At 41.6% G+C, this 27,058-nt stretch overlaps 1 protein-coding gene across 4 annotated transcripts in view; it reads right to left on the bottom strand.

Annotated features, from left to right (window-relative positions):
- Positions 1 to 17,754, bottom strand: part of chd1l (chromodomain helicase DNA binding protein 1-like) — a 94,145-nt gene extending 76,391 nt beyond the window's left edge. For 2 of the 4 annotated variants that reach the window (XM_060833701.1, XM_060833702.1), the window contains exons 1-7: positions 17,534 to 17,721; positions 9,329 to 9,441; positions 4,665 to 4,771; positions 3,916 to 4,027; positions 3,168 to 3,199; positions 2,286 to 2,367; positions 1,994 to 2,156 (exon numbers count right to left, since the gene is read on the bottom strand). In XM_060833701.1, the coding sequence (XP_060689684.1) occupies positions 1,994 to 2,156; positions 2,286 to 2,367; positions 3,168 to 3,199; positions 3,916 to 4,027; positions 4,665 to 4,771; positions 9,329 to 9,441; positions 17,534 to 17,633 (709 nt within the window). In that variant the 5' untranslated portion in view covers positions 17,634 to 17,721. The other 2 variants (XM_060833704.1, XM_060833703.1) reach the window with 2 other exon arrangements.
- Between the last annotated feature and the right edge of the window lie 9,304 nt (positions 17,755 to 27,058).

The raw sequence follows: 27,058 nt of genomic DNA, 5'->3' as shown, positions 1-27,058 counted from the left end.
AGGATGTTACTAAAATCAGTAGATGTAGTATATTTGGATGTTGGAAGGCATTTGAAGTTCTCAACAGGAGTAAAATTAAAGCTCATGGCATAAGAGTTAATGTACTGGAATGGATTAAGGATTGGCTAAAGAACAGAAACAAAGAATAGGAATATGAATCATTCTTATATTGGTAACCTGTGACTAGTGGGTACCACAATGGACCCCAGCAGTTCACTATATTTATCAATGATTTGGACACAATATTTCTAAATTTGAAGAGCTAAGCAGGAATACATTTTCTAAGGAAGATATAAAACGTTTTCAGGAGGAGTTAGATTGGTTTAGTGATTGTATTCCATTGCCATGTCTTGCCCAATGTGGAAGAATGTGAGGTTATCCACTTTGGTAGGAAAAACAGGTGTGCAGTGTATTTCATAAATGATGAGAGAGTGGAAAATGTAAATGTGCAAAGGGACTTGGGTGTAGTTGCCAGTAATTCACTGAAGATCAACTTGCAGGAGCAGCAACCTATTTAGGAAGATTGATGGAATACTAGTCTTTACTTCAAGAGGATTTGAGCATAAAAATCTTGAAGTCTTCCTACAATTGTACTGGAGCTTGGCTCTTCTACACCAAGAATAATCTATGCAGTTTGGGTCTTCTTATATCAGTAAAGACATTACTGCTACAGAAGGAGTGCTACTAAAGTTCAACTTAAAGAAAAATAGGAATTGCTTGAAAAACCCAGCAGGTCTGGCAGCATCTGTGGAGAGAAATCAGAGTTTTCATTTCAGGTCCAGCGACCCTTCTTCAGAACGGTTCATTAGCTTTGTTCCCAGGATAGCAGGACAGTCCTGTGAACAGAGATTGGGCACACTAGGTCTGTATTCTTTAGAGTTTTGAAGAACGAGAGGTGACCTCATTGAAACTTACAAAATACTTATAAGAATAGACTCGGAAGGAGCAAGTAAAACTTTCCCCGGTTGTGAAGTTTACATCCAGGGACAAAATTGAAAATTAAAAGGAATGCCATTTAGGATCGAGATAAGGAGTTCTTTTACTCAGAGGATTCTTAATCTTTGGAATTCTCTCTCCTGGAGAGCTGTGGAAGCTGAGCCTTTGAGTATGCTTAAAAAGGCATTGAAGTGCTCGATCAGTTACTATCATATTAAATAGTAGAGCAGACTCAATGAGCTAAATAGCCTACTCCTGCTCCTACGTTGCAAACAAAAACGATTTTTTTTTACAGTTACAACCAGACCAACAAAGATCTTGTCAATAACCCCTCACACCCACCAAATGAAAAAAAAGCTAGGACTTAAAGGAACTTCACATCTGTTACAATTCAATCTAAGCTCCATGACAGCAATTGCTGTCTCACACCTCACAACCCAAGAACCTTGAACTGTGGCAGAATAAATGTTTCCAATGTAAAATATGCCCTCTATAGTTGGAAGAATGAAAATGCAAAGAAATTACTGCTGTTCTTGCCATGATGATAAATTTCTTATTTTTAAACTTATGCTGCCATTCTGCTAGAGGCCCCCCTTCCGTCTGATCTCAGCTGATCAATTGATTTAAGTATTGGGTACAAATGCATGAAACCCAGTGCAATAGCATAGATCAGCATTCTTTCTAATTCTAGATAACAATCCTGAGGTCATTCGTAATGTAAAACTTCCATAATAACTAGATAGGATTGTCGATTTAATTTAGTAAATTATGTTTCTTACCACATTACACATTTGACATATCAAGATTCTAAGTACAGCTGCAATGCTGTTGAGACACAGACAGCTGGCAGAATTTTTGTCAGCAAAATTGAACACATGCCATCTATACACTGCGAACAGCTGGGATTAGCAGAAATCAGAAACTATAAGCCAATTACAGCATAGCTCTGCAACAAATGCGTTATACAGAAAGATAGAAAATTGATGTTGGATAATAATTGGAAAATAATATTATTCAAATGTGGTAAAGTTAAAGGATTTGTAAAATTCGTGCATACCGTTTACTGCATCCTCTTCTACGTTGCTGTAATATTTAGTAAATTCTTCCACTTCATCCCCCGAGAACACCTTTGGTTCCACAAAGCTTAGCAGCGAATAGAGCTCATGAAGGTTGTTCTGCGCTGGTGTTCCAGTTAGCAGCAGTGTGAATCGTACTGAAAACTATCAGTAAACAATCAGCATTCATTGGCAGGTGCATGCCTACAAAACTGTTTTCATTCTTCAAGGAAATTCAAAAATTACAAAAACATCTCACAAAAAAAAGAATGTTGTGTGTCAAGAATGTCCTACCGATTTCAGAGTTTTATGCAGTAAAGAGTTCTGGTTCTTCAACCTGTGGGCCTCATCCACAATCAGTACACTCCAATTTGATCTGGAACACAATATATTTGTTATTGTACAGTTTAACAGAGTCGAAGATTGAAAGAAAAATAAGTGTAATTAAACCAATTTGTTCCTCATGTATGTAGATAATTTTGGCAAATTGCGTTTCTACTTAGACGTTAATGCCATATATTGCCCAATCTCTACCTGACGACTAATTTTTACTTTTGACAACCTTTTCAAAAATGTCTACCTGTACTTATTCATCTTCAATTAATTTGAGTAAAGTCACTGTTTCCTGAAGCATTTTTTAAATATTCATTTATTCACAGGATGTGTGTGTTACTGGTGAGACCAGCATTTATTACCCCATCCCTAATTGATAACTTTGACTTATTTATGGAGACGTATTAACATAATTCCAGGCTAGCATGATGAATGATTTAATGGGGAGTTTACAAATGATGGTGTTCTCATCGACCAATTACTTAATGAGATACAAGTTGTCAATTTGGATTCAACTATTGCAGATAGAACTGATGTAGACTGCATTATAATCGACGCAGCACAGCGATTAGTGAATCAATCTTGATATTTTGTCGATAAATTACATATACACTATCCTCACTCAGCAAATATCAATTTGCATTGGAAATGCTAAGTGCATAAATATAATGTTCAGTATAACACCAGAATATTGTTTCACTTTGATATCATTTCACTTTATTTTATAATTTTCTTAGAACTAATTATAACAGGTGATATATATGTCGATAAAAGAGCTTTAATAAAAGCAATTACCTTTGTTATTTGCTTCCAATAGCACAACTAAGTTGTACAGTAACTCACCTACTCAGGAAAGAAGCATCTTTCAAGCAAATCTAAATAAATAAAAACATTAATTATTTTGTATGAAATTGTTTGTAACAAATCAATACAGCAACAATTATGCATCCTGGCCACGGACAACAATGCACTGCATCTACTAATACCGACATTGTTATTGCTTAACAGACTGATAGTCATATGCTGAAATAGGCAGTAAAAGATTCAAAGATTTTTTAAGGATTTAATTGTAAATCTATAGTTTAACACAAACAGCAATTTTCAACTTTGCACTCCCCAGTCTGGGGGAGTCCAACTCTTAAATGCAAAGTCCAGATCTGGAGCTGTCCTGTGTGATCCTTAAAGGGATTTGCATTTCTAACATGGGCAGTTACCTGCAGACATTAAATTTTGAAGTCATCAGTTGAGCACGTATAAGTTTAAGTTTTTCACCAACTGCAACAATATTTCAAGCAGATCCAAAATGATACAGTTTAACTAATTTATTTAGCAACTACACCTAACATTAAAAAACCCCTTACACTCTGAACAAAATTCTATGCAAATAGCAACTCCTATTTTATGATTTACATCTAAAATGTTAATTAAACAAGACAAACAAAATTTGCATTCGGCTCACATGCACCCACCGGTGACAGATAGAACAACTGGTTAAGTTGACGTGTACTTATGCCTTACAAAATGAAGATGTTACGATAATGGATTAGCAATTGTATACACTTTATAAGTTGACATTGGTTATCATTATTACCTCATATGTGGTGAGAAGTACATGGAAATTGCAATTTTTCAAGTCTTGTTGCAAAGCTAGTCTTGTATCCTTATCTCCTGTGTAAACAACCACTGAAAGTCGTGGAGCAAACCTGCATAAATGAAAAACTATATATCTATATTCATGCATATAAAAGCATTATAGTACTACAGCACACTGAACCTCTAACATGAACATTCAGTAAAATGCAGGTTTGTTTCTGTGACACAAAGTATGACTGATTACTCATTTAAATCACATCAATAAGAGAAAAAAAATGTTCATGTAGCACTGATCACTATCTCCAAAAATGCTTTCTAAATATTTATGAAGCGTATTCACTGTGATTCTGTGGGAAACAAAGCTAGTCATAGAAGTACTGTGGAAACAGTAGGTAAGAGGCTACAAATCTCGCAAATAACTCACCTCCTGATTCCTCAAAGCCTGACCACAATTTTGGGTGGTAGTGATTCAAATGCAAACTAAATACCTCAAGTTTAATTTTAACTGAGGTGTACAAAATGAAAATTGGGAGAAATGTATAAGATGCATTCCGTATTGTGTTTGTTACCCAAAATCAGAATGATCTCTACAGTGTTCTTAACATGGAATACTTCGGCAAGCTAATTTTCATCTGTTCAAAGCACCTGTTTTTACTTCACTGTTCTCTCAAATAATGATAGGTTAAGAGGAACTAAACATCAAAGCAATCCAGAAAACTGTTTAATTATTATATTTTAAATGTTTACCCTGCCAGTTCTTCTGTCCAGTTCTTCAGTACTGACAGTGGGCACAGGATCAAAAAAGGACCTTTCTCCTTTTGTCTTCCAGTTAGGCAGAGAAGAAAGCATATTGACTGAAAAAATGAAAGCAGAAATTTCACAACATTTGCAACATGTGCAAGTCTGCATCAAATCTCAACTGGTCACATTTTCAGTCCTTGCTGACCAACACAAATATACCAAATTTCTATAGGATTATTAGGAAACTAGCATTTTATGATTGACTTAATTTAGTTTTGATCACACAATTAAAAATACTCAATGATTAATCTAATATTGCAGATATTTGATCAGACAGACTTTGACAGAGCAGGTGATACTTTTACCAGGGCCTCCCGGAGGTAAGGAGGTATTTTAATGAACCTGTTCAGAGATGTTATGAAACACCTCGAGCAGGTGCGACTTAAACCAAGACTTCCCAGTCCAGTGACAGAGACATTACCATTGCACCACAAAAGCCCTCTAATCTAATGTTATATAGTCTGCTTAATCATATCAATGTAGATCATGGTACTTGAATAGCAAGTTTAGCCTCACTTAAAGAAATGCATCATAGGATTGCGAACAGAGTGATGACAACACATTTAATGTTTTAGAAGTATAACTGCAAGGTTGAAGCAGGCCTCTTTTTTAACTGACTCCAATTTTATAATTGAGAGAACATGCCTTCTTCAGGCCAAAGAAGGCAGAGTTGATACACTCCGATATTGTTAGCCTTTATCAAGAGATCATAAGTCATAGCTATGCTTCTATATTGGTGTTATTTTAATTTACTTTAGAACTGAGATAATTCAAAATGATTAAATGTAATCTTTCTATCAGAATTAACTGTGTAGAGTTTGTAATTCTGTGATCCTTTAAAATTTCATTAGCTCAGGCAGTATATCAAATAATATTTCACTACTTCACTCTTTTACATAACTGTATAATACTTTTTTTAGATTAGCACTTTGTATTCTTCTGTATTAGTTTTTAAATAATTGCAAAGTTATAAGTAAATTTTTATACATGATCTGTTGCCCTTTAAAAAAAGTCAACATAAACATTTTCCCAAGCATTCAAACACAGCAGGAATGAAAACAAACATCAGCTAACTGATGACTCTGAACAAAACTCGAACAGGTAGTCATAAGTGCTTGATTTAATGGGTATTTTCTCAGTCAAGTGAGTTCCAAAGAATCACTGGACCTGAAACGTTAACACTGTTTTCACAGATGCTGCCAGATCTGCTGAGTTTCTCCAGCAATTTCTGTTTTGGTAGCAACAAGCCTGGTCTAAGGTAGGTGAATCACAATGTAATGATGTAACTGATCATGTTGTGGGTTATGGCTTGGGAAGGAGTATAAGCAACATCTTTCAGTAATATAAGGCTAAAAAAGTTTGAAAGTGAAACTATCCTGCCAATCAACTGAAAGGACAAAGCCCTCTCGGTGTTGGCCAGAGGAGAGAGATCAAGTGTTGACCTGCACCCTGAACTGTGTAAAAACAACGACTGCAGATACTGGAAACCAGATTCTGGATAAGTGGTATTGGAAGAGCACAGCAGTTCAGGCAGCATCCAAAGTGCAGCGAAATCGACGTTTCGGGCAAAGGCCCTTCATCAGGAATAAAGGCAGTGAGCCTGAAGCGTGGAGAGATAAGCTAGAGGAGGGTGGGGGGTGGGGAGAAAGCAGCATAGAGTACAATGGGTGAGTGGGGGAGGGGATGAAGGTGATAGGTCAGGGAGGAGAGGGTGGAGTGGACAGGTGGAAAAGGAGCTAGGCAGGTCAGACAAGTCAATGGGGACAGTGCTGAGCTGAAAGTTTGGAACTAGGGTGAGGTGGAGGAAGGGGAAATGAGGAAACTGTTGAAGTCCACATTGATGCCCTGGGGTTGAAGTGTTCCGAGGTGGAAGATGAGGCGTCATCTCACCATCAAGCCAGCAGATAAAGGGGGCGAAGTCGTAGTCTGGCGCACTGACCTCTACACCGCTGAAGCCAAACGCCAACTCGAGGACACCTCTTCCTACCGCCCCCTCGGCCATGACCCCACCCCCCATCACCAAACCATCGTCTCCCAGAACATACAGAACCTCATCACTCAGGAGATCTCCCACGCACAGCTTCCAACCTCATGTCCGGGAGCCCCACACTGCCCAGTTCTACCTCCTTCCCAAGATCCACACACCTGACCACCCTGGCCGACCCATTGTCTCAGCATGCTCCTGCCCCACTGAACTCATCTCTACCTACCTCGACACTGTCCTATCCCCCCTAGTCCAGGAACTCCCCACAAACGTTCGAGACATCACCCATGCCCTCCACCTCTCCAAGGCTTCCGTTTCTCTGGCCCCCAAAGCCTCATCTTCACCATGGATATTCAATCCCTCTACACTTCTATCCGCCATGACCAGGGCCTCCAAGCCCTCCATTTTTTCCTCTCCAGACGTCCCCAACAGTACCCTTACACCGACACTCTCATTCGTTTGGCCGAACTGGTCCTCACCCTTAACAATTTCTCCTTTGAATCCTCCCACTTCCTCCAGACCAAAGGGGTAGCCATGGGCACACGTATGGGCCCCAGCTATGCCTGTCTCTTTGTTGGCTAAGTAGAACATTTGATCTTCTGTAATTACACCAGCACCACTCTCCACCTCTTCCTCCGCTAAATTGATGACTGCATTGGCGCCACCTCGTACTCCCGCGAGGAGGCTGAGCAATTCATCAACTTCACCAACAGATTCCACCCTGACCTTAAATTTACCTGGACCATCTCTGACACCTCCCTCCCCTTCCTGGACCTCTCCATTTCCATTAATGACGACCAACTTGACGCCGTATCTGCTCCCAGGAGGACCAGTTCCACCACAGAACACACCAGATGGTCTCCTTCTTTAGAGACCGCAATTTCCCTTCACACATGGTTAAAGATGCCCTCCAAAGCATCTCGTCCACATCCCCACCTCCGCCCTCAGACCCCACCCCTCCAACCGTAACAAGGACAGAACGCCCCTGGTGCTCACCTTACACCCTACAAACCTTCACATAAACCAAATCATCCGCCGACATTTCCACCACCTCCAAAAAGTCCCCACCACCAGGGATATATTTCCCTCCCCACCCCTTTCCGCCTCCCGCAAAGACCGTTCCCTCCGTGACTACGTGGTCAGGTCCACGCCCCCCTACAACCCACCCTCCCATCCTGGCACTTTCCCCTGCCACCGGAGGAACTGTAAAACCTGTGCTCACACCTCCTCCCTCACCTCTATCCAAGGCCCTAAAGAAGCCTTCCACATCCAAAGTTTTACCTGCACATCCACTAATATCATTTATTGTATCCGTTGCTCCCGATGCGGTCTCCTCTACATTGGGGAGACTGGGAGCCTCCTAGCAGAGCGCTTTAGGGAACATCTCCGGGACACCCGCACCAATCTACCACACCGCCCCGTGGCCCAACATTTCAATTCCCCCTCCCACTCTGCCGAGGACATGGAGGTCCTGGGCCTCCTTCACCACCGCTCCCTCACCACCAGACGCCTGGAGGAAGAACGCCTCATCTTCCACCTCGGAACACTTCAACCCCAGGGCATCAATGTGGACTTCAACAGTTTCCTCATTTCCCCTTCCTCCACCTCACCCTAGTTCCAAACTTCCAGCTCAGCACTGTCCCCATGACTTGTCCGACCTGCCTAGCTCTTTTCCACCTATCCACTCCACCCTCCCCTCCCTGACCTATCACCTTCATCCCCTCCCCCACTCACCCATTGTACTCTATGCTGCTTTCTCCCCACCCCCACCCTCCTCTAGCTTATCTCTCCACGCTTCAGGCTCACTGTCTTTATTCCTGATGAAGGGCTTTTGTCCGAAACGTCGATTCCGCTGCACTTTGGATGCTGCCTGAACTGCTGTGCTCTTCCAGCACCACTAATCCAGAATCTGGTTTCCAGCATCTGCAGTCATTGTTTTTACCTCTGCACCCTGAACTGTACAGGAAAGCTGTAACGCACCCACTAAATTGGTGCCCTGCTTTGATAGGTATCATTTATAACCTAAGTAAATCTTCCCAAATTACTACACCAGACTATTTCCTGTTGGTTAAAGTTTCAAATTAAGAAATTAATGTTGGTATTTGAGATTACATTGTAATCAATAGATCTTGCACTCCCTCCAACCCTTCATTTCCAAATACTTCCCTTTCACCATGTGCTCCTTCAGCCCTACAACTTTTCTGACAAATTACTTGCTTCTCTGGGACTAATCTTTCGTGTATTCCTTCTCCCTGTCACTGGAGGAACTGCCTTCTAGGCCCCAAAATTGAGAGTTCATTAAATGATCCCTACAATTTGCTTTGTTCACTTAAGCATCACCTCTTTGACAAAGCTCTTGGACTTTTGCTTGATCACTTCTTATTTCAGCTCAGCACTTAATTTTTCAAATACATCCATGTGAATTGCTTTAGAAATGATAAATCAGTAATTAGTTGTTGCCCACCAGCTGTGTCACAATTATAATTGCCAATGGGATTTGGGAAAAAGTGACATCAGTAATCTATTACTATTTGCAATACACTGTCTGAATGGCAATATCAACCAATCAGCAATTTTTTTTAAAAAATCAGTACATAAAAAACTGCCACTGTTGAAGCTAGCCTACCTGACATGTTTTACCAAGACCCATTTCATCTGCAAGGATGCTGCCATGTTGAATACTGTAGCATCGAATCAGCCAATTTAAACCAATAAGTTGGTATGGACGAAGACTTATACCTGAAAAGAAAAATACGACTGGTAACAGAGCCCACTATTTGATATCATCCGAAATGAGGGAGCTTTGATAAAAACAAAATTAAATAAAATAAATTAAATAAAAGGATACAGCTCATGAGAAAGCTGGAGAGCAGAAGGAAAAGGTAAGCATAAAAGAAAGAATTCCAGACTGGTAATTTATGAGTGTTGCTCAGTGTTGGGACTCCTCATATTTACAACATGATCTGGATTTAAGAGTCTAAAGAACAATGTCATTTCTTTGCTCATGCTAGACTAGAGGTATGAAGAATTGTGATGAGGAATTTAAATGGGAGGAGAACATAGCTAAGGCTAGCAAGATAGACAGATATGTTTTAATTTAGAAAATATCAAATAATAAATTTTAGAAGCATTCGGAAACTAAATATATCCTGAATGAGATAGAGCCAATGTAGGCAAGCACACAAAGGCAGTGTTTTGAATGACGTAACCATTTCCATTTCCCTGCCTTTCATTTTTATCCTCCGTTTCAAATATTTGCCTGTTTCATTTGAAAGATTCCAATTTTATTTTTCCCCTGAAAGCTCATCGCACCTTCTAACAACACCTTTGTAAAAACAAAACTTTTCCTTCATGTGTATAGTTATGTCATTACATTTAGAATGGCATAAAAAGAGAGATAGGTCATGTGGATTGGAAAATTCTGTTAAGGGATAGACCAATAGACAGAGCGGTTATATATGCAAGAAAATTCTAAAGACCTAGAACCAATGCTTAACTAAAAAAGTTAACGTTGAACAACCAACAATAATGATAAGCACCAAAATGAGTGGTGGGTCAGACAACTGTACAGAGTATGAAAAACTACAAAAGATGATTAAGGGGGAAAATATGTAAAAGAAAAGTCTTGCTAGAAATGTAAAAACAGATAACAGTTCTCACATATTTTTAAAAAGTTAACAGAGTGAGCTTTGGTCCCTTACAAAGTAAGCTTGGTTATTAATAAGGGAAAATAAGAAACTGAGGATTAATTAACCAGGTATTTTGCACTGAACTTCATTATGAAGATAGAAGTTACATTCCAGATGTAGTTGTAAATCAGGAAGTGGAAGAAAGGGAAGAATCCAAATATTACAATCACCAGGGAAGCAGCAATGTACTAACTGTTGCAAATGGGCTGACAAGTCCTTAGCTCTTGATGAACTTATCCTGGGATCTGAAATGAAGCAGCTTGTGAGATGATTAATTCATTGGTTTTAATTTTCCAACATTCCTTAATTTCAGAGAATGTTCCTTTAGATTGGGGAATAGCAAATTTAACTCCTTTATTCAAAAAGGAATTCAAAGTGGGAATTGAAGGCTTCTTAGAGGACCATAAAGAATTAACCACATTGTATGTACTCCTGACCAATCATTTCTCAATTACAATACTTTAGGTCGTAAAAATAATCAGAGCTGTCTTACAACAATTTGTCAATTCAAGTTAAAAACTTCTAACGCATGCACAATGGTCGAATCCAAGGTCACAGATAATAACCATGGAAACTTTCGTTTTTTACAACTACCCACTGTCGAACGAAACTTCGACTGTCCTTCATATATTGCTTTTATGTAAAAATAAAAGAGGTTAGTAAGAAAAGTAGTTAGGGAGTCATGACTCATAAAAGAACAGAAGTTAGTAGCCTTAAAAAATCATGTTAAGTTCACATAAAAAGAAATCACTTTAAACAGCAGTCCTGGAATTCAGGCTCTAGAAACAAAACCAAGAAAATAATCACCAAACAAACAGATGCATCTGAATCAGTTCACGAAGGGTTAAAGGCTTTGCAGGCTGTACTCCCGAAATGTTTACTTCAAACGTGCTGCCCTACTCTCTCTATCTATCTCTCTCACAGACACGGTCTGCTAGTGCTCAGCAGCATTCGCATTCTCTCTCTCCTTGGGATATGACACACAATTTCTTAATTCCACAGACCCACTCAGATTATTATATCAGTTATATCAATATCAGTTACCAACTAATCTTTCCCATCTCCACTCAATCTCAATAAAATCTCCAACCTGAAAAAAAAATCATGTTAAGCATTCATAAAAAAAATCACATTCAAAAAAAAAGTCCAGGGACTCAAGCTCTAGGTGATAGCACTCAGACATTCATTCACTAACAAGCAGATGAATTTAAGCCGGAACACAAAGTGTTAAAACTGTCTGCTGGTTGAGCAGCCTTTTGCAAGTCTCTCTCTCTCTCTCTCTCTGGGCAACAATACAGACTTTTTCACAGACTTCCACACATAGAAACTCTTTTTTCTCACACAGACTTTTACAAACACAGAAATACTTATACACACACAGATTTTTACACACCCAGAGACTCTATCTTTCTCATAAACAGACTCCCTCTCACACACACACAGTTGCTCTGTCCGGAACTCTGTGTCTGTCTCTGTCCCCTCGTACCGTTGCGTCCGTTATTATGTCAGCGCAGTGGAAGCTTCCCAGTCCCCAAGTCCGTCAGCGCGTGGGTTTATACTCCCGTAACCCCAGTACCCGCGTCTTACACTATCCCCCGACCAAACTCCCGTTCCGGGAGCCGTGCGGTCCGTAAGACACAATCACCTCGCCTCCTACCTCCAGGATTTTGAAATTGCAGAGCTGTTTCCACGCACACCTGGAGAAATCACCAACTCACCACCAGGAGAGAAAGTGAATGAAAAAAAAATAGTACTCACCGATTCCAGGACTTTCAATCTGCAGTGATGTTCCAACGCACACCTAGACGGTTCACTTGTCTAACGATAGGAGGCTATAAACATATGCCTCACCGTCTCCAGGAATTTAAAATTGCAGGGGTGTTCCTACGCACACCTGGAGAATTCATCCACTCTAGGACTTTCAAATTGCAGGGCTGTTTTAACGCACACCTAGAGGATTCACTTTTATAAACATAAGAGATCAAAAATAAATAACTCACTGTCTCCAGGACTTTTGGGATTGCAGGGGTGTTTCAAAGCACACCTGGAGAATTCACTTCTCTAACGATAAGAGACCAAAAAATATAACACTCACCGTCTCCAGGACTTTTGAAATTGCAGGGGTGTTCTAACGCACACCTGGAGGACTCACTCTTCTCACTATAGAAAGCAACAAATAAAAAGAACTCACCGTGTCCAATACCTCCGGCTTTTCCGGGACGACCAACACACCTAAAGGACTCGCACTTAGAACAAGCGATTCTCTGTCGTCTACTCACGTCTGCAATTTAGGTTGGCAAAGGTATTCGAGACGTCGGAACAACTACTAATTTAGAGTGGTCAATGTCTACTGGAGACCTTTATGCAAGAGGCGTCCCCGTACCCAGTTCAGAATGGCCGGCCGCCCGGCGGCTCTCAACCCCTGCCAACAAGCGTGTCTCCATTCCCTCCGCACGTCAGGGGTCACCATCTGTTAAGACGGTTCTACCGTCCCCGTGTTCGTTTCGGAGGAATGAGACACCGGGTCAGATTTTAAGAAACAGACTGCTTTATTCGAGAGAGAATCGAGTTACAGCAAGGTATCAGGCTTGCTGGAGAAGGCGTTCTGAAGTCTTTCCAAAAAACTCCTGCTTGATATATTGTTCGCTAAGCTAACGCTACGTAATCACTCTCACACGTGATCTCTCACAGACAAAGGCCTCCTGTGAACAGGCCTCGGCCTTGGCAGGTATCCACGAGATGGTCTGTCTCGTAAACAAGGTCTCCGAGTAAAGGCTGCCATTGTATTGGTCTGACCTTGGTAGTCCAGCTGCACAGGCAGTTTCGGTAAACAGTCCAAACAACAGCTCCGCAGCGCCCCCCGATTTCCCAAGAAGTAACTACATCTCTACCCTCCCTAGGCCGATGATATATCCATCCCAACAAGGGGTAGAGTCATGCATAAGCCAGACGAGGTAAGAATGGAAAATTTCCTTCCGCAAAGGACATTAGAGAACCAGATGGGTTTTAAAACAACTGATAATGACTACATAGTCATCACTACAGGACTGGAACTCATGCCCTCAGAGTATTAGCTTGGCTGACTGGATTATCCTCATTTCCCCTCCCCACAACCTTATCCCAGTTCCAACCTTCCAAATCAGCACCTCTCTCATGACCTACGTATCCACCTTCCTTCCCAACTATCTTCTCCATCCTTCCCTCCGACTTAATACCATTACCCCCGCCTCCATCTAGCTATCAAACTCTCAGCTATCTTCCCCCAGACTCACCCCCCTCAGCTCAAGTTTCATTCCTGAAGGGTTCTTGCCTGAAACGTTGATTCTCCTTCTCCTCGGATGCTGCCTGACCTGTTGTGCTTTTCCAGCACTACACTCTCAACTGGATTATCAGTCTAGTGACAGTACCAGTATATCATCTACCCTGCTGTGTCACAGGAATAGATGCTGGGACTCAACTTTTACGATTTACATAAATGACTTGGATAAAGGGACCAAAGGTATGGTTGCTAAATTTGCTGATCACAAAGAAAAGGTAGAAAAATTAAGTTGTGAAGAGAATGCTAGGAGGCTACAAAGAGGTAAAGAACTGAAAATGTGTTGCTGGTGTTTCCTGATGAAGGGCTTGTGCCCGAAACGTCGAATTTCCTGTTCCTTGGATGCTGCCTGACCTGCTGCGCTTTAACCAGCAACACATTTTCAGCTCTGATCTCCAGCATCTGCAGACCTCACTTTTTACAAAGAGGTAAAGGTAGATGTATGGGCAAAGACATAACAAATGCAGTATAATGTGGGAAATTGTGCACTTTAGCAGGAAAATTGAAAAAACACTGTTGAATGAGTAGCCAGAGGAAGTGGTGGAGGCTAGAACAATTACAACATTTAAAAGGCATTTAGATGGGTATAAGAATAGGAAGGGTTTGGAGGGATACGGGCCAGGTGCTGGCAGGTGGGACTAGATTGGGTTGGGTTATCTGGTTGGCATGGATGGGTTCGACCAAAGGGTCTGTTTCCATGCTGTACATCTCTAGGACTCTATAAATGACAAGGGATTGCAGAACTCTGACCTATGGAGGGACCTAGGTGCTCTCATGCAGAAATTGCAAACAAGTACAGCATGCAAATAGGAAAGTTTAATGAAATGTTATAGTTTTGTGCAAGAAGAATTACGTTCCTATCAAGCAGGTAAGGCCACATCTGGCATTCTGTGGACACCATGGTGCTCCTTATTTAAGCATATAAATATATTAGCAACATTATTAAGCAATTTTAGAAGGTTTACTAGGCCTGAAATAGGTAAGGTGATTGATGAGTTTTGAGAAGATTTGTAGCTCAGATTGAAGTTTCATCACCCTACTTGGTAATATCTTCAAATGGGTCTCCAGGCGAAGCACTGTATGTGATTCCTACTTTCTATTTATATGTTTGGTTCCTTTGGGTTGATGTCATTTCCTGTGGTGATGTCATTTCCTGTGGTGATGTCATTTCCTATTCTCTTTCTTAGGGGCTAGTAGATGGGGTCTAACTCGATGTGTTTGTTGATAGAATTCTGGTTGGAATGCCATGCTTCTATCAACAAACACATCATGTTTTCACATCAGTCAACTCTAAGAAAGTGAAGACTGCAGACGCTGAGGATGCTGCCAGACCTGACTGTTTCCAATACTACACATTAGTCAGATCTGGCAGCATCCTCAGCCTTCACTTTCTCGGAGTTGACTGACGTGAAAAGGTTGGATGGGTTAGGCTTATATCTGCTGGAATTTAGTAAAAGGCAATTTGAGTGAAACATACAAGATCCTGAGAGTTTTGAAAAATAAATATGATAAGGATGTTTCCTGTCGAGGGATAACTGTGAACTAGGGGTCACTGTTTATAATTAAGGGACTGTTCATTTAAGAACTGAGAATTATTTTTCTCAGTGGGTCAAGTGCCTATGGATCTCTTCAAATGGTGATAGTGGTAGAAGTTTAACTGAACATTTTTAAGTTAGTAGGAGACAGATTGTTGATTAGCTAGTGAAAGGTTATCAGGGATGTCAAATAATCAGATCAACCACAATCTTACTGAATGGCAAATGTGGACTGAAGAGCTGAATGGCTTACTCCTGCTCCTGTTAATTTATTCTTGCAATTTTCTGATCATTAGAAATAAATTTTCTTGATGTACCTTAGAACTTTTCAGAAGAGTCACTTGACCCGAAACGTCAACTCTGATTTCTCTCCACAGATGCTACTAGACCTGCTGAGCTTTTCCAGCAACTTCTGGTTTTGTTTGATTTACAGCATCTGCAGTGCTTATGATTTTGACACAGAACAGGGTTGGGTCTCAATTATTTCAGATAAACAAGATAGGAAAATGCATTTCAGTTATTTCAGTTCATTTCTCATCAATAAGCCTATTGAGTCAAATAGTGTTGATAAGATTAATATTCTTTTAATGCTGTACAAATGCGTTTTTGTGTTCTTATATACTTAATTCATCCACTCAAACTGCTCCTCTAACCACCACCAGTACAGTATTTGTGAAACAAACACAACCGAGGCCAAGTCTTAGTTACGTTTAGCAAGTCAAGATGCTTATTGCAATTATTTACTTTTTAAGCAATATTCAGATTGCTCCAGCAGCTGATTGGTAGTTTAGAATCTGATTGGACACTTTGAGAACTTTGCACTAAACAACTGTTTACAGCCGTATCACTCCTCCGCGAGTGAAGAGAATCGGTTCAGTGTAGTTATTGCTGAAAATGTGTTGCTGGTTAAAGCACAGCGGGTTAGGCAGCATCTCAGGAATAGGGAATTCGACGTTTCGAGCATAAGCCCTTCATCAGGAATGAGAGAGAGTAGCCAAGCAGGCTAAGATAACAGGTAGGGAGGAGGGACTTGGGGGAGGGGTGATGGAGGTGGGATAGGTGGAAGGAGGTCAAGGTGAGGGTGATAGGCTGGAGTGGGGTGGGGGCGGAGAGGTCAGTAAGGAGATTGCAGGTTAGGAGGGCGGTGCTGAGTTGAGGGAACCGACTGAGACAAGGTGGGGGGAGGCGAATGAGGAAACTGGAGAAATCTGAATTCATACCTTGTGGTTGGAGGGTTCCCAGGCGGAAGATGAGCGCTCCTCCTCCAGCCGTTGTGTTGTTATGTTCTGCCGGTGGAGGAGTCCAAGGACCTGCATGTCCTCGGTGGAGTGGGAGGGAGAGTTAAAGTGTTGAGCCACGGGGTGGTTGGGTTGGTTGATCCGGGCAGCCCAGAGGTGTTCTCTGAAGCGTTCCGCAAGTAAGCGGCCTGTCTCCCCAATATAGAGGAGGCCACATCGGGTGCAGCAGATGCAATAGATGACACATCGGGTGCAGCGGATGCAATAGATGACACATCGGGTGCAGCGGATGCAATAGATGACACATCGGGTGCAGTGGACTCCTGCACCGGCAGAACATAACAACACGACGGCTGGAGGAGGAGCGCCTCATCTTCCACCTGGGAACCCTCCAACCACAAGGTATGAATTCAGATTTCTCCAGTTTCCTCATTTCCCCTCCCCCCACCTTGTCTCAGTCGGTTCCCTCAACTCAGCACCGCCCTCCTAACCTGCAATCTTCTTCTGACCTCTCCGCCCCCACCCCACTCCGGCCTATCACCCTCACCTTGACCTCCTTCCACCTATCCCACCTCCATCACCCCTCCCCCAAGTCCCTCCTCCCTACCTGTTATCTTAGCCTGCTTGGCTACTCTCTCTCATTCCTGATGAAGGGCTTATGCTCAAAACGTCGAATTTCCTGTTCCTTGGATGCTGCCTGACCTGCTGTGCTTTAACCAGCAACACATTTTCAGCTCTGATGTCCAGCATCTGCAGACCTCATTTTTTACTCAGTGTAGTTATTGCAAAGTGGTTAATTTTGAAAAACACACCGACAGGTCACCATCACTGCCTAAGTATCAGAAAGTGAGAATTATTTAGAAAGTGACCAAGAAGTAGATTATATTGTGGGCAGTAACTGTTGAGTGCGCCTCACGACTTAAAGGAGAGGCCTGCGAGAAATTGTTTGAGGTGTCAGATGGAGTCGAAGGTTTACCCAGTGAGGCCTGTGACCTGTCAGGTGTCCTCAGCCCTATCCAGGAATCAGCTACAATCCGCTTAAACAGCACTGACCTGTCAACCCCCACCTCCTAACATCCTCCTCCTCAACTTGTTCAAACTCTTCCGGCTGGTTACTGAGTAAGTTGCGAAGATTTTGTACAAAGTGGGACATGGCTGACTCTTTCTGTACAGCCGGAATTTTTCTTCAGAACACCGCAGAAACCAACCAACTGCCGCCTAAAAACCTCCAACGCTAAAGAACGTACCGCACCCGGACAAGAGTGACCCCCTCCCTGTGAGGGGGAACGGCATAAATGGGCGGGATCATCCCGTGACAAAACTGGGGGGCGGAGTCGGTGATGACGTAAATGAGAGGGGCGTAGTCTCCCGTGAGGAAATAAATATGTGGGCGGAGTCCCTCGTGATGAACCCAGGGGAAGGGGCGGAGTCTACCATGATGAATAGAATTGGCGGAACGTCCCGTGACGAAATAAAGGGAATGGGCGTAGTCTCCCGTGATGAACAGAAGGGAATGGGCGGAGTTTCCTGAAATGAAATAAAGGGTGGGCAAAGTCTCCTGCCACGAGAAAGATGTGGGTGGGGTTTCTGATGATGAAACAAATGGGAAGTGGGCGGACTGTTTCCAGTAAAGGCAGCAGATAGCAAGGTGCTATGTTTTATAAGAGTTTTCAATCAGAGTTGGAGAATCCAAGAGAGACAAGGAAATAAAAGGACTTTCAATAATATTAAATAAAAATGAATGTTGAAAGCACGTTGGTACAGTGACAGAACTCGTGTAAAATTACAAATGACTTCTGGTGTCAGAATGTGTGTTGTTAGACCTCAAGAAGTTAAGTAGAGGGTACATAGTCTATTCCTGCACAGGGCATATGCATTTGGAGTTTTCACGGTTATAACCAGCACAGATACGTGATAATTGCTTTTTTTTAAATCACTCCTAATTAACCTTGAAATTGATGGTGAACCACTACAATTCATGTAGTGCAGGGATAGACAAGAGTGTGCTTAGGAATTAGTTCCAGACATTGTGAAGCAATGGTGATACATCTGTTGTTCTTCTAGGTGGTCAAGATTGCAGGTTTGAAAGGTGTTGCAGCTGTGAACAATATGTTATCATTTTTTTTAAATGTTAAGTTAATTAGTAATCTAGTAAAAGATTGTCTAGAGATTAGGGATCATAATACAATTGTGCTTTATGTTAAATTTGAAAGGTGTAAGCCATCTTATGCCTGTTCCACCACTCAATGAGATCATGGCTGATCTATGGCCTAACTCCATATACCAGCCTTTGGCTCATATCCCTTAACCTTTGCTGAATAAAAGGAATCTATATCAGATTTAAGTAAATTTAACAACTGATACTAGTATCAGCTGCCTTTAGTAGAAAAGAATTCTAAGCCTCTACTACTGTTTGGATATGGAGGTGCTTCCTAAGACTCTTCTGAGTGGTCTGGCCCTAATTCTTAGGCCAGTTCTAATAACTCCAACTACAATCCATGTAGCGCAGGGATAGACAGAGTAGCAATAGTTTATCTCTATCTACATTGTCTTGCATTGTTTTTGATCAGCTTTCATCCCTTAAATGTCTAAATTTGTGTCTAAATGTCTAAATAAGGAAACAGGCCTTATTTGTGTATCTCTCCTCATAATTTAACCCAAGTCTGGGTATTATTCTGATAAATCTCCAAGGCCAACATATCCTTCCTAAGATGTGGTACCCATATCTGCTTATGGTATTCCAGATGGTGCCAAACCAGAGTTTTGTATAGCTGCAACATAGCTTCTGTATCCTTATACTCCAGCCCACTAGATTATATTAGATTTCCTACATTATGGAAGCAGCCCCATCGGCTCAACAAGTCCACATTGACCCTCCAAAGAGTAACCCATCCTGACCCATTCTCCTACCCTATATTTACCCCTGATTACTGCACCTCCCACTATGGGCAAATGACCATAGCCAATTCACCTGACCTGCATAGCTTTAGATATAAAGTAAGTTGCGTTGATTATTTTCTGCATCTGTTTAGCATTTTAAAGATCTATGCTCCTGAACACCCCAAATCTCTTTGGAATTTGACTTTTTTTTATATCATCTACAAAGTACCCTGATCCATACTCTTTGTGATCTAAAAGGAATAACCACACACCTGCTTATATTGAAATCCATCTGACAGTTTTGCCCATGCACTTAGTCTGTCAATAGCCCTTTATAATGTTGTGCTATCGTTGACAATGCCACCTAAACTTATGTCATCAGCAAATTTGGATATATGACTTTCTATGCTATTATTTAAGTCATTAATAAATTTATGTAACTAACCCGAATATAGATCCTCATGGGATACTACTGATCATATTTTGCCAATTTCAGTATTTACCAATTATTTATTTCTGTTGCCTGCTGATAATGCATTTTTGCAACCATGTCAGAAATTTGCCTTCAATTCAGTGGACTTATTCAGTCCTTCAGTTAACAGTCTTTTATGTAGGACTTTTATCAAGTGCCTTCTTGAAGTCCATATAAATATTCCCCTGTCCATCCCTCCAATCCATAGAAACAGTTCCAGAGTCTATAGATTCTCCACAGTATGGAAACAGGCCCTTCAGCCCAACAAGTCCACATCAATCCTCTGAAGAGTAACCCATCCAAACCCATTCCCCTACCAAATATTTACCCCTGATGTGGCAATTTTTAGCATAGCCAATTCACCTGACATGTGCATCGTTTTTGGATTGTGGGAGGAAACCCACGCAGACACAGGGAGAATGTGCAGACAGTCGCCCAAGGTGGGAATCAAACCCGGGTCCCTGGCGCTGTGAGACAGCAGTGCTAACCACTGAGCCACCATGCTGCCCTAATGCTGAAAGATGATCAGCAATGCATGCATTAGTTTTTGGGGCCACTTCCTTAAGTAGTCTGGGCCCATATGACTTATTGACCTTTAATCCCATCAATTACCCCATCACGATTTCTCTACTTATACTGATTTAATTAAGTTCCTCCCTCTCACTGTACCATGGGGTCTAGAATATTATTTATGTCCTCCTTTGTTGTGACAGAACTAAAGTATATATTTAATTTCGCTTATGAGTTTAGTTGGTCTGCCATCTCTTTGTTCCCCATTACAAGAAAGCAAGCAGATATGGCAGCATCACAGGACAGTTATTTGGATAACAATACCCAGAGAGGGACGCAAAGAGACAAAGTATACAGACATAGAAAAATAGCAGTACATAGGGTCAAAAGGTAAAAAAAGAAAATTAAAAAAGTAAAATGAATGGCTCTTTACATGAACGTTCATAGTATTTGGAGCAAAAATAGATGAATTAATGGTACAAATTCAAGGAAACAGATATGATTTTCTAGCTATTACAGAGTCAACTACAAAGCTGGGAACTAAGGCCTGTTTCCACACTGTAGGGAATCACCATGGCTCAGTGGTTAGCACTGCTGCTTCACAGCACCAGGGTGTCAGGTTCAATTCCAGCCTTGGGTGACTGTTTGCGTGGGTTTCCTCCTACAGTCAAAGATGTGCAGGTCAGGTGAATTGGACATGCTAAATTGCCCATAGTGTTAGGTCAGAGGGGAAATGGGTCTGGATGGATAACTCTTTGGAGGGTCAGTGTGGACTGGTTGGGCCGAAGGGCCTGTTTCCACTCTAGGGAATCTAATCTAAATATACAAGGTAAGTGAGTTTTTGAAAGGACAGGCAGGAAAGAAAGGGCGAAGAGTGTGGTGCACAGCAAGTCAGGCAGCAGCCGAGGAGCAGGAAAATCAATGTTTCGGGCAAAAGTCCTTCATCAAGAATGAGGCTGGCAGTCTTGGAGTTGGAGAGATAAATGGGATGGGGGGTAGTGCTAGGGAGAAGTTAGCTGAGAGTGCAATAGGTGGATGGAGGTGGGAGTAAAGGTGATAGGTCAAAGAGGAGGATGGTGCAGATAGGTTGGAAGGAAGATGGACAGATGGGACACGTCATGAGGACGGTGCTGAGCTGGAAGGTTGGAACTGGGATAAGTAGTGGGAGGGGAAATGTGGAAACTGGTGAAATCCACATTGATGCAATGATGTTGGAGGGTCCTGAGGCAGAAGATGAGGTGCTCTTCCTCCAAGTATCGGGTGGTAAGGGAGTGGCAATGGAGGAGGCCCAGGACCTGCATGTCCTCTGCAGAGTAGGAGGGTGAGTTGAAGTGTTCAGCCATGGGGCAGTGGGGTTGGTTGGTGCGGGTGTCCCGGAAATGGTCCCTAAGGCGCTCTGTGAATAGGCATCCTATCTCCCCAGTGTAGAGGAGACTGCATTGGGAGCAACGGATGCAGTAAATGACATGTGTGGAAGTGCAGGTGAAACTTTGATGCACATGGAAGGCTCCTTTGGGGCCTTGGACAGAGGTGTGGGCGCAGGTTGTGCAATTCCTGTGGTGGCAGGGAGGGTGCGTTGTTGGGGGGCGTGAATCTGACGAGGTAGTTGCAGAAGGAACAGTCTTTACAGAAAGCAGTTGGAGCTGGGGAGCGAAGTATATGTCTGGTTGGGTCCGTTTGTAGGTTGTGGTGGAAATGGTGAAGGATGATGTGATGTATACGGTGGTTGGTGGGGTGGAAGGTTAAGGCCAAGGGAGATTTGTCCTTGTTGCAGCTGGAGGGGTGGGGTTCGAGGGCAGTGGTGCAGGAAGTGAATGAGATGCGCTGTGGGGCATCATCGACCATGTGGGTGGGGAAATTGCAATCTTTAAAGAAGGAGGCCATTTCGTATGTTCTGCTGTGGAACTGGTCCTCCTGGGAGCAGATGCAGCAGAAGTGGATGAATTGGGAATAAGGGATATCCTTTTTGCAGGAGGTGGAGTGAGAGGAGGCGTATTCCAGGTAGCTATGGGAGTGGGTGGATTTGTAGAAAATGTCACTGTAGGTGGAGAGATCCAGGAAGGAGAGAGAGGTATCAGAGATGGTCCAGGTGAATTTAAGGTCAGGTGGAATGTGTTGGTTGATGAACTGCTCAACACCTTGTGGGAGCATGAGGTGGCACTGATGCAGTCATCAATGTAGCAGAGGAAGTGGTGCCAGTATAACTGCAGAAGATAGATTGTTCCACATAGCCAACAAAGAGACAGACATAGTTGGGACCTATGTGGGTGCTTCGAATCCTCCCACTTCCTCCAGATGAAAAGGGAAATCCAAGAAAGAGTAACATTATTAGTATGGGTTGAAATAAACATGATAGCAAGAACTGGTTTTGAACTGGAAGATGTTGAATCCATTTGAGTGCAGTTAAGAAATAAGAAGGAAAGAAAGATAAAGATAGGCTCCCTAACAGTAGCTTTACGGTGGGATTGAGAATAAATCCGGAGATAATGAGGGTGTTTGTCTAAAGCAATAGTTAATCATGGAAGACTTTAATCTGTATGTAGATTGATGTGGAGGTGCTGGTGTTGGACTGGGATGGACAAAGTTAAAAATCACACACCAGGTTATGGTCCAACTGGTTTATTAGGAAACACTAGCTTTTGGAGCGCTGCTCCTTCATCAGGTAGCTTCCAAATACACCTGGTTTATGTGACTTTCAACTTTATACATGTAGATTGAGATAGCCAGATTGGCAGAAGAAGTGATGAGAGAAAATTCACAGTGTGTATTTGGGATAGTTTTCGAGAACAATATCTGGTGGATCCAACCAGGGATCAGTTTGTTTTTGATCTGGTGATTTGTAATGAGATGTAATTGAAAGAATGATCTCAGGGTAAAAATATTTCCTCAGAAACAGTGATTATAACATGATAGAATTTAGCATTCAGTTTGAGAGAGAGGAATTGGGATGATAAAAACTGTGCTAAGCTTGGAAAAGGATCATTACAAAGGACAGAGGGCAGAGCTGGCTGGAGTGGACTGGTTAACAGCAAAGACAGTTGAAGAACAGTGGCTGATGTGTAAGAAACTAGTTCATGGTTCAGAGCAAAGACATATTCCAGTGAGAAAGAGGGGTTCTAGGAAGGGAGTAAGCTAATTATGGGTTAACCAGGTAAGTTAATGGTCACATCAGATTGAAAGGAAACCAGACATTGTAGCAAAGATTAGTAGTTTACCAGAGGATTGGACAAGTTTTAAAAACTAACAAGAGAAGACCAAAAAGAGGATTGAGAAAATAAGCTTTAAGAGTAAGCTTGCAAGTAATATCAAGATGAATAGAAAGATCTTCTTTCAATTTATAAGAAGGCAGAGAGAAGCCAAGAAGGATTATCGGCCCCCTAGAGAATGAGGCTGAGGAAATAATAATGGGGAACCAGGAAATGGCAGAAGAGCTGAATAAATAGTTTCTATGCATCTTGACAGTATAAAACACAAATAGCATTGCAAAATTATTGAATATTTCAGGGTCAAATTAAGAAGAAATAAACAAGCATCAGTAGAGAAAGAAATAGAAGGGGAACTAATGGGACTAAAGATCGTTAGCCTTGGAAATAATGGGATGCATCTTAGGATCTTAAAGGAAGTAGTTACAAAGATAATAAATGCGTGGGTATTAATCTTTCAGGAATCCCTAGATTCTAGAAAAGTCCCAGAGGATTGGATAACTGCCGATTTAATACTTTTATTTGAAAAGGGAAAGAGACGAAAAAAGGTAATTTTCAAGCAGTTCACTTAATGTCTGTCATTGGGAATATGTTAGAATCATAGAGCCGCAGAGATCTACAGCACAGAAACAGACCCTTCAGTCCAACTTGTCCATTTAGATGTATCAAATAAATCTGGTCCCATTTACCAGCATTTGGCCCATATCCTTCTAAACCCTTCCTATGCATATACTCATTTAAATGCCTTTTAAATGTTGTAATTGTACCAGCCTCCACCACTTCCTCTGGCAGCTCATTCCATACACATAGCATCAGCTTTATGAAAATGTTGCCCCTTTGGTTCCTTTTAAATCTTTCCCCTCTCACCTTAAATGTACACCTTCTAGGTTTGAACTCCCCCACTCCAGGGTAAAGAACTTGCCTGTTATCCTATACATGCCCCTCATGATTTTATGAACCTCCATAAGGTCACCCCTCAGCCTCCAACCCTCCAGGGAAAACAACTCCAGCATCTTCCTATAGCTCAAACCTATAGCTCAAAAGGGTTCAGAAAAGATTTAAAAAGATGTTACCAGGATTGGAGGGTTTGTGCTATAGGGAGAGGCTGAATAGGGTAAGAGGTTGGAGAGCTTATGCCTGATGAAGGGCTTATGCCCGAAACGTCGAATTTCCTATTCCTTGGATGCTGCCTGACCTGCTGTGCTTTAACCAGCAACACATTTTCAGCCAAGAGGTTGGAGAGCGTCAAGTTCATGGGAGTGATGATAACCGACAGTCTGTCCTGAACTTCCTAACAAAGCCTCTTCTTCCTAAGGCGGCTCAGAAAATTTGGCATATCCATAAGAACCCTCACCAACTGTTACAGATGCACAATTGAAAGCATACTGATCAGGTGCGTAATGGTTTGATACGGCAACTGCTCGGCCCAGGATTGTGAGAAACTAAAGAAGGTCAGCTGCACAGCCCAGACCATCACAAAAACCAAGCTTCCATCCATGGATTCTATTTACATGTGTTGACGCTGCAGAAAGGCCGCCAAAACCATGATAAACCCATCATACCCTGGTAATAATCTCCTAAAATCTCTTCCATCAAGCAGGAGATACAGAAGCTTGAACACACACACCAGCAGATTCAGAAACAGCTTCTTCCCGGCCGTTATTAGTCTGATGAATGGACTCTCTAACTTCAAATAATCTCGCTCTTGCTAATGTTGATCATGCTTAGCGCATGCTCAGTATACCTCTATTTTTTTCACCCTATGATCTATACATTCTTGCTTACTATGATTTGCCTATTCTGCTTGTAAACAAAGCTTTTCACTGTACTTAGGCACAGGTGACAAATAATTCAAATCCAGTAAGCAATGTAATAGCAGAGCATTTAGAAATACATAATATGATCAAGCAGAGTCACCATGGCTTCATAATGGGGAAATGATTGCTGACAAATTTATTGGAATTCTTTGAGGAATTAACAAACAGTATAGATAAAGAGGAAGCAATGGATGCAATATATTTGAATTTTCAGAAAATATTTGATAAGTTTCAATATATTAGGCTACTTAATAAGATAAAAGCCCTTAATGTTGGATGTGATATTTTAACATGGATAGAGGTCTGGCTAAGTAATAGAAGACAAAGAATTGGGGTAAAGGGGCAATTTCAGGATAGCAATCTAGCTATTGAGCATCACAGGGATCAGTGCAGGCACCAAAATTACTCATAATATATATTAATGACCTGTATGAGGAAAGTGGGTACACTCTAGCTAAGTTTGTGGATGACTCAAAAATAAGTGAGAGAGCAAGTGGTGAGGATGACACAGATACAGAGGGATGTAGACAGATTAATTATGTAGGCAAAAGCTTGGTAAATGGAATATAATTTGGAAAAATGTGAGGTTATGCCCTTCAGCAGGAAGAATGGAGGAACTAAATATTACTAAACCAGAGCAAGACTGCAAAAACCTATGGAACAGAAAGATTTGGCATCCTCATCTACTAATTAAAAAGCCGAGCATCCAATTCAGTAGTTAAATGGAAGAAATGGTAAAATGGAAATTTGGCCTTTATTTCAAAGGGAATGGAGCATATAAGTAAAGAGGTTTTGCTAAAACTATACAAAGCACTACTCAGATCTCAGGTGAAATTTGTAAACTGTTTTATGTCCCTTTTCTAAGGAAGTATATAGTGGCACTAGGGACAGTTCCGAGAAGGTGCACTAGGCTGATAGCAGGTGTGGAGGAACAGTCTTATGAGAAGAGTTGAGTAGGCTGGGCCTGTCTCTTGTTAGAATAAGGAAGAATGAGAGGAGACCTATTTGAACCATTCATAGGTAGATGCAGAAAGGTTGTTTTCCCCCATGGGAGTATCTACGACCAGGGGGCATAATAAGAATTTGCACCTGTAAGACAGGTGAGGACGAATTTCTTCTTTTATAGGAGAATTAATCTGGAGCAGTCTTTAATGCAGTTAGCTGTGGAGGCGAGGGTATTATGTATATTCAAAACTGACAGATACAGATTTCTTATCAGTAAGGGAATCAAGGGTAATAGGGAAAAGACAGGAGAGTGGTTTTAAGGATTATGTGATCAGACATTGAATGACAGAGCAGACTTGATGGGCTAAATGATCTACTTCTGCTCCTATGCCTTATGGTCTCATGTAACCTCACTCTAGGACAAAATTAATACCGTGAAGCAGGACACATATGGAATGTGTTAAATCCATTGTTCTAAACAGAAAAGGAAATCTTTTATATTGTGCTGAGTAAAGTCATATAATTGCAGATTACCCACTGCCAACATGGTTTTGGTGTTTGATCTTAAGTGCAGGACTCTAAACCTCAAATGTTGGGTTGAAATCGAACCATATTATGTAAATAATGGGAATTCATATGAGGTTTCCAATCAGCTTTCAGATACATTACGTGGCAGATGTACCATTGGTCCTTGAATGCTAATTTGTAGACATTCATGAATTTATTGATTTTGAAGTTTAGTTTCAATGAA

Source organism: Hemiscyllium ocellatum, chromosome 12 (genome assembly GCF_020745735.1).
Source record: "Hemiscyllium ocellatum isolate sHemOce1 chromosome 12, sHemOce1.pat.X.cur, whole genome shotgun sequence".
Classification (NCBI taxonomy): domain Eukaryota; kingdom Metazoa; phylum Chordata; class Chondrichthyes; order Orectolobiformes; family Hemiscylliidae; genus Hemiscyllium; species Hemiscyllium ocellatum.
The sequence above is the reverse complement of the archived record's forward strand: the minus strand, read 5'-3'. Positions and strand labels throughout refer to the sequence as shown.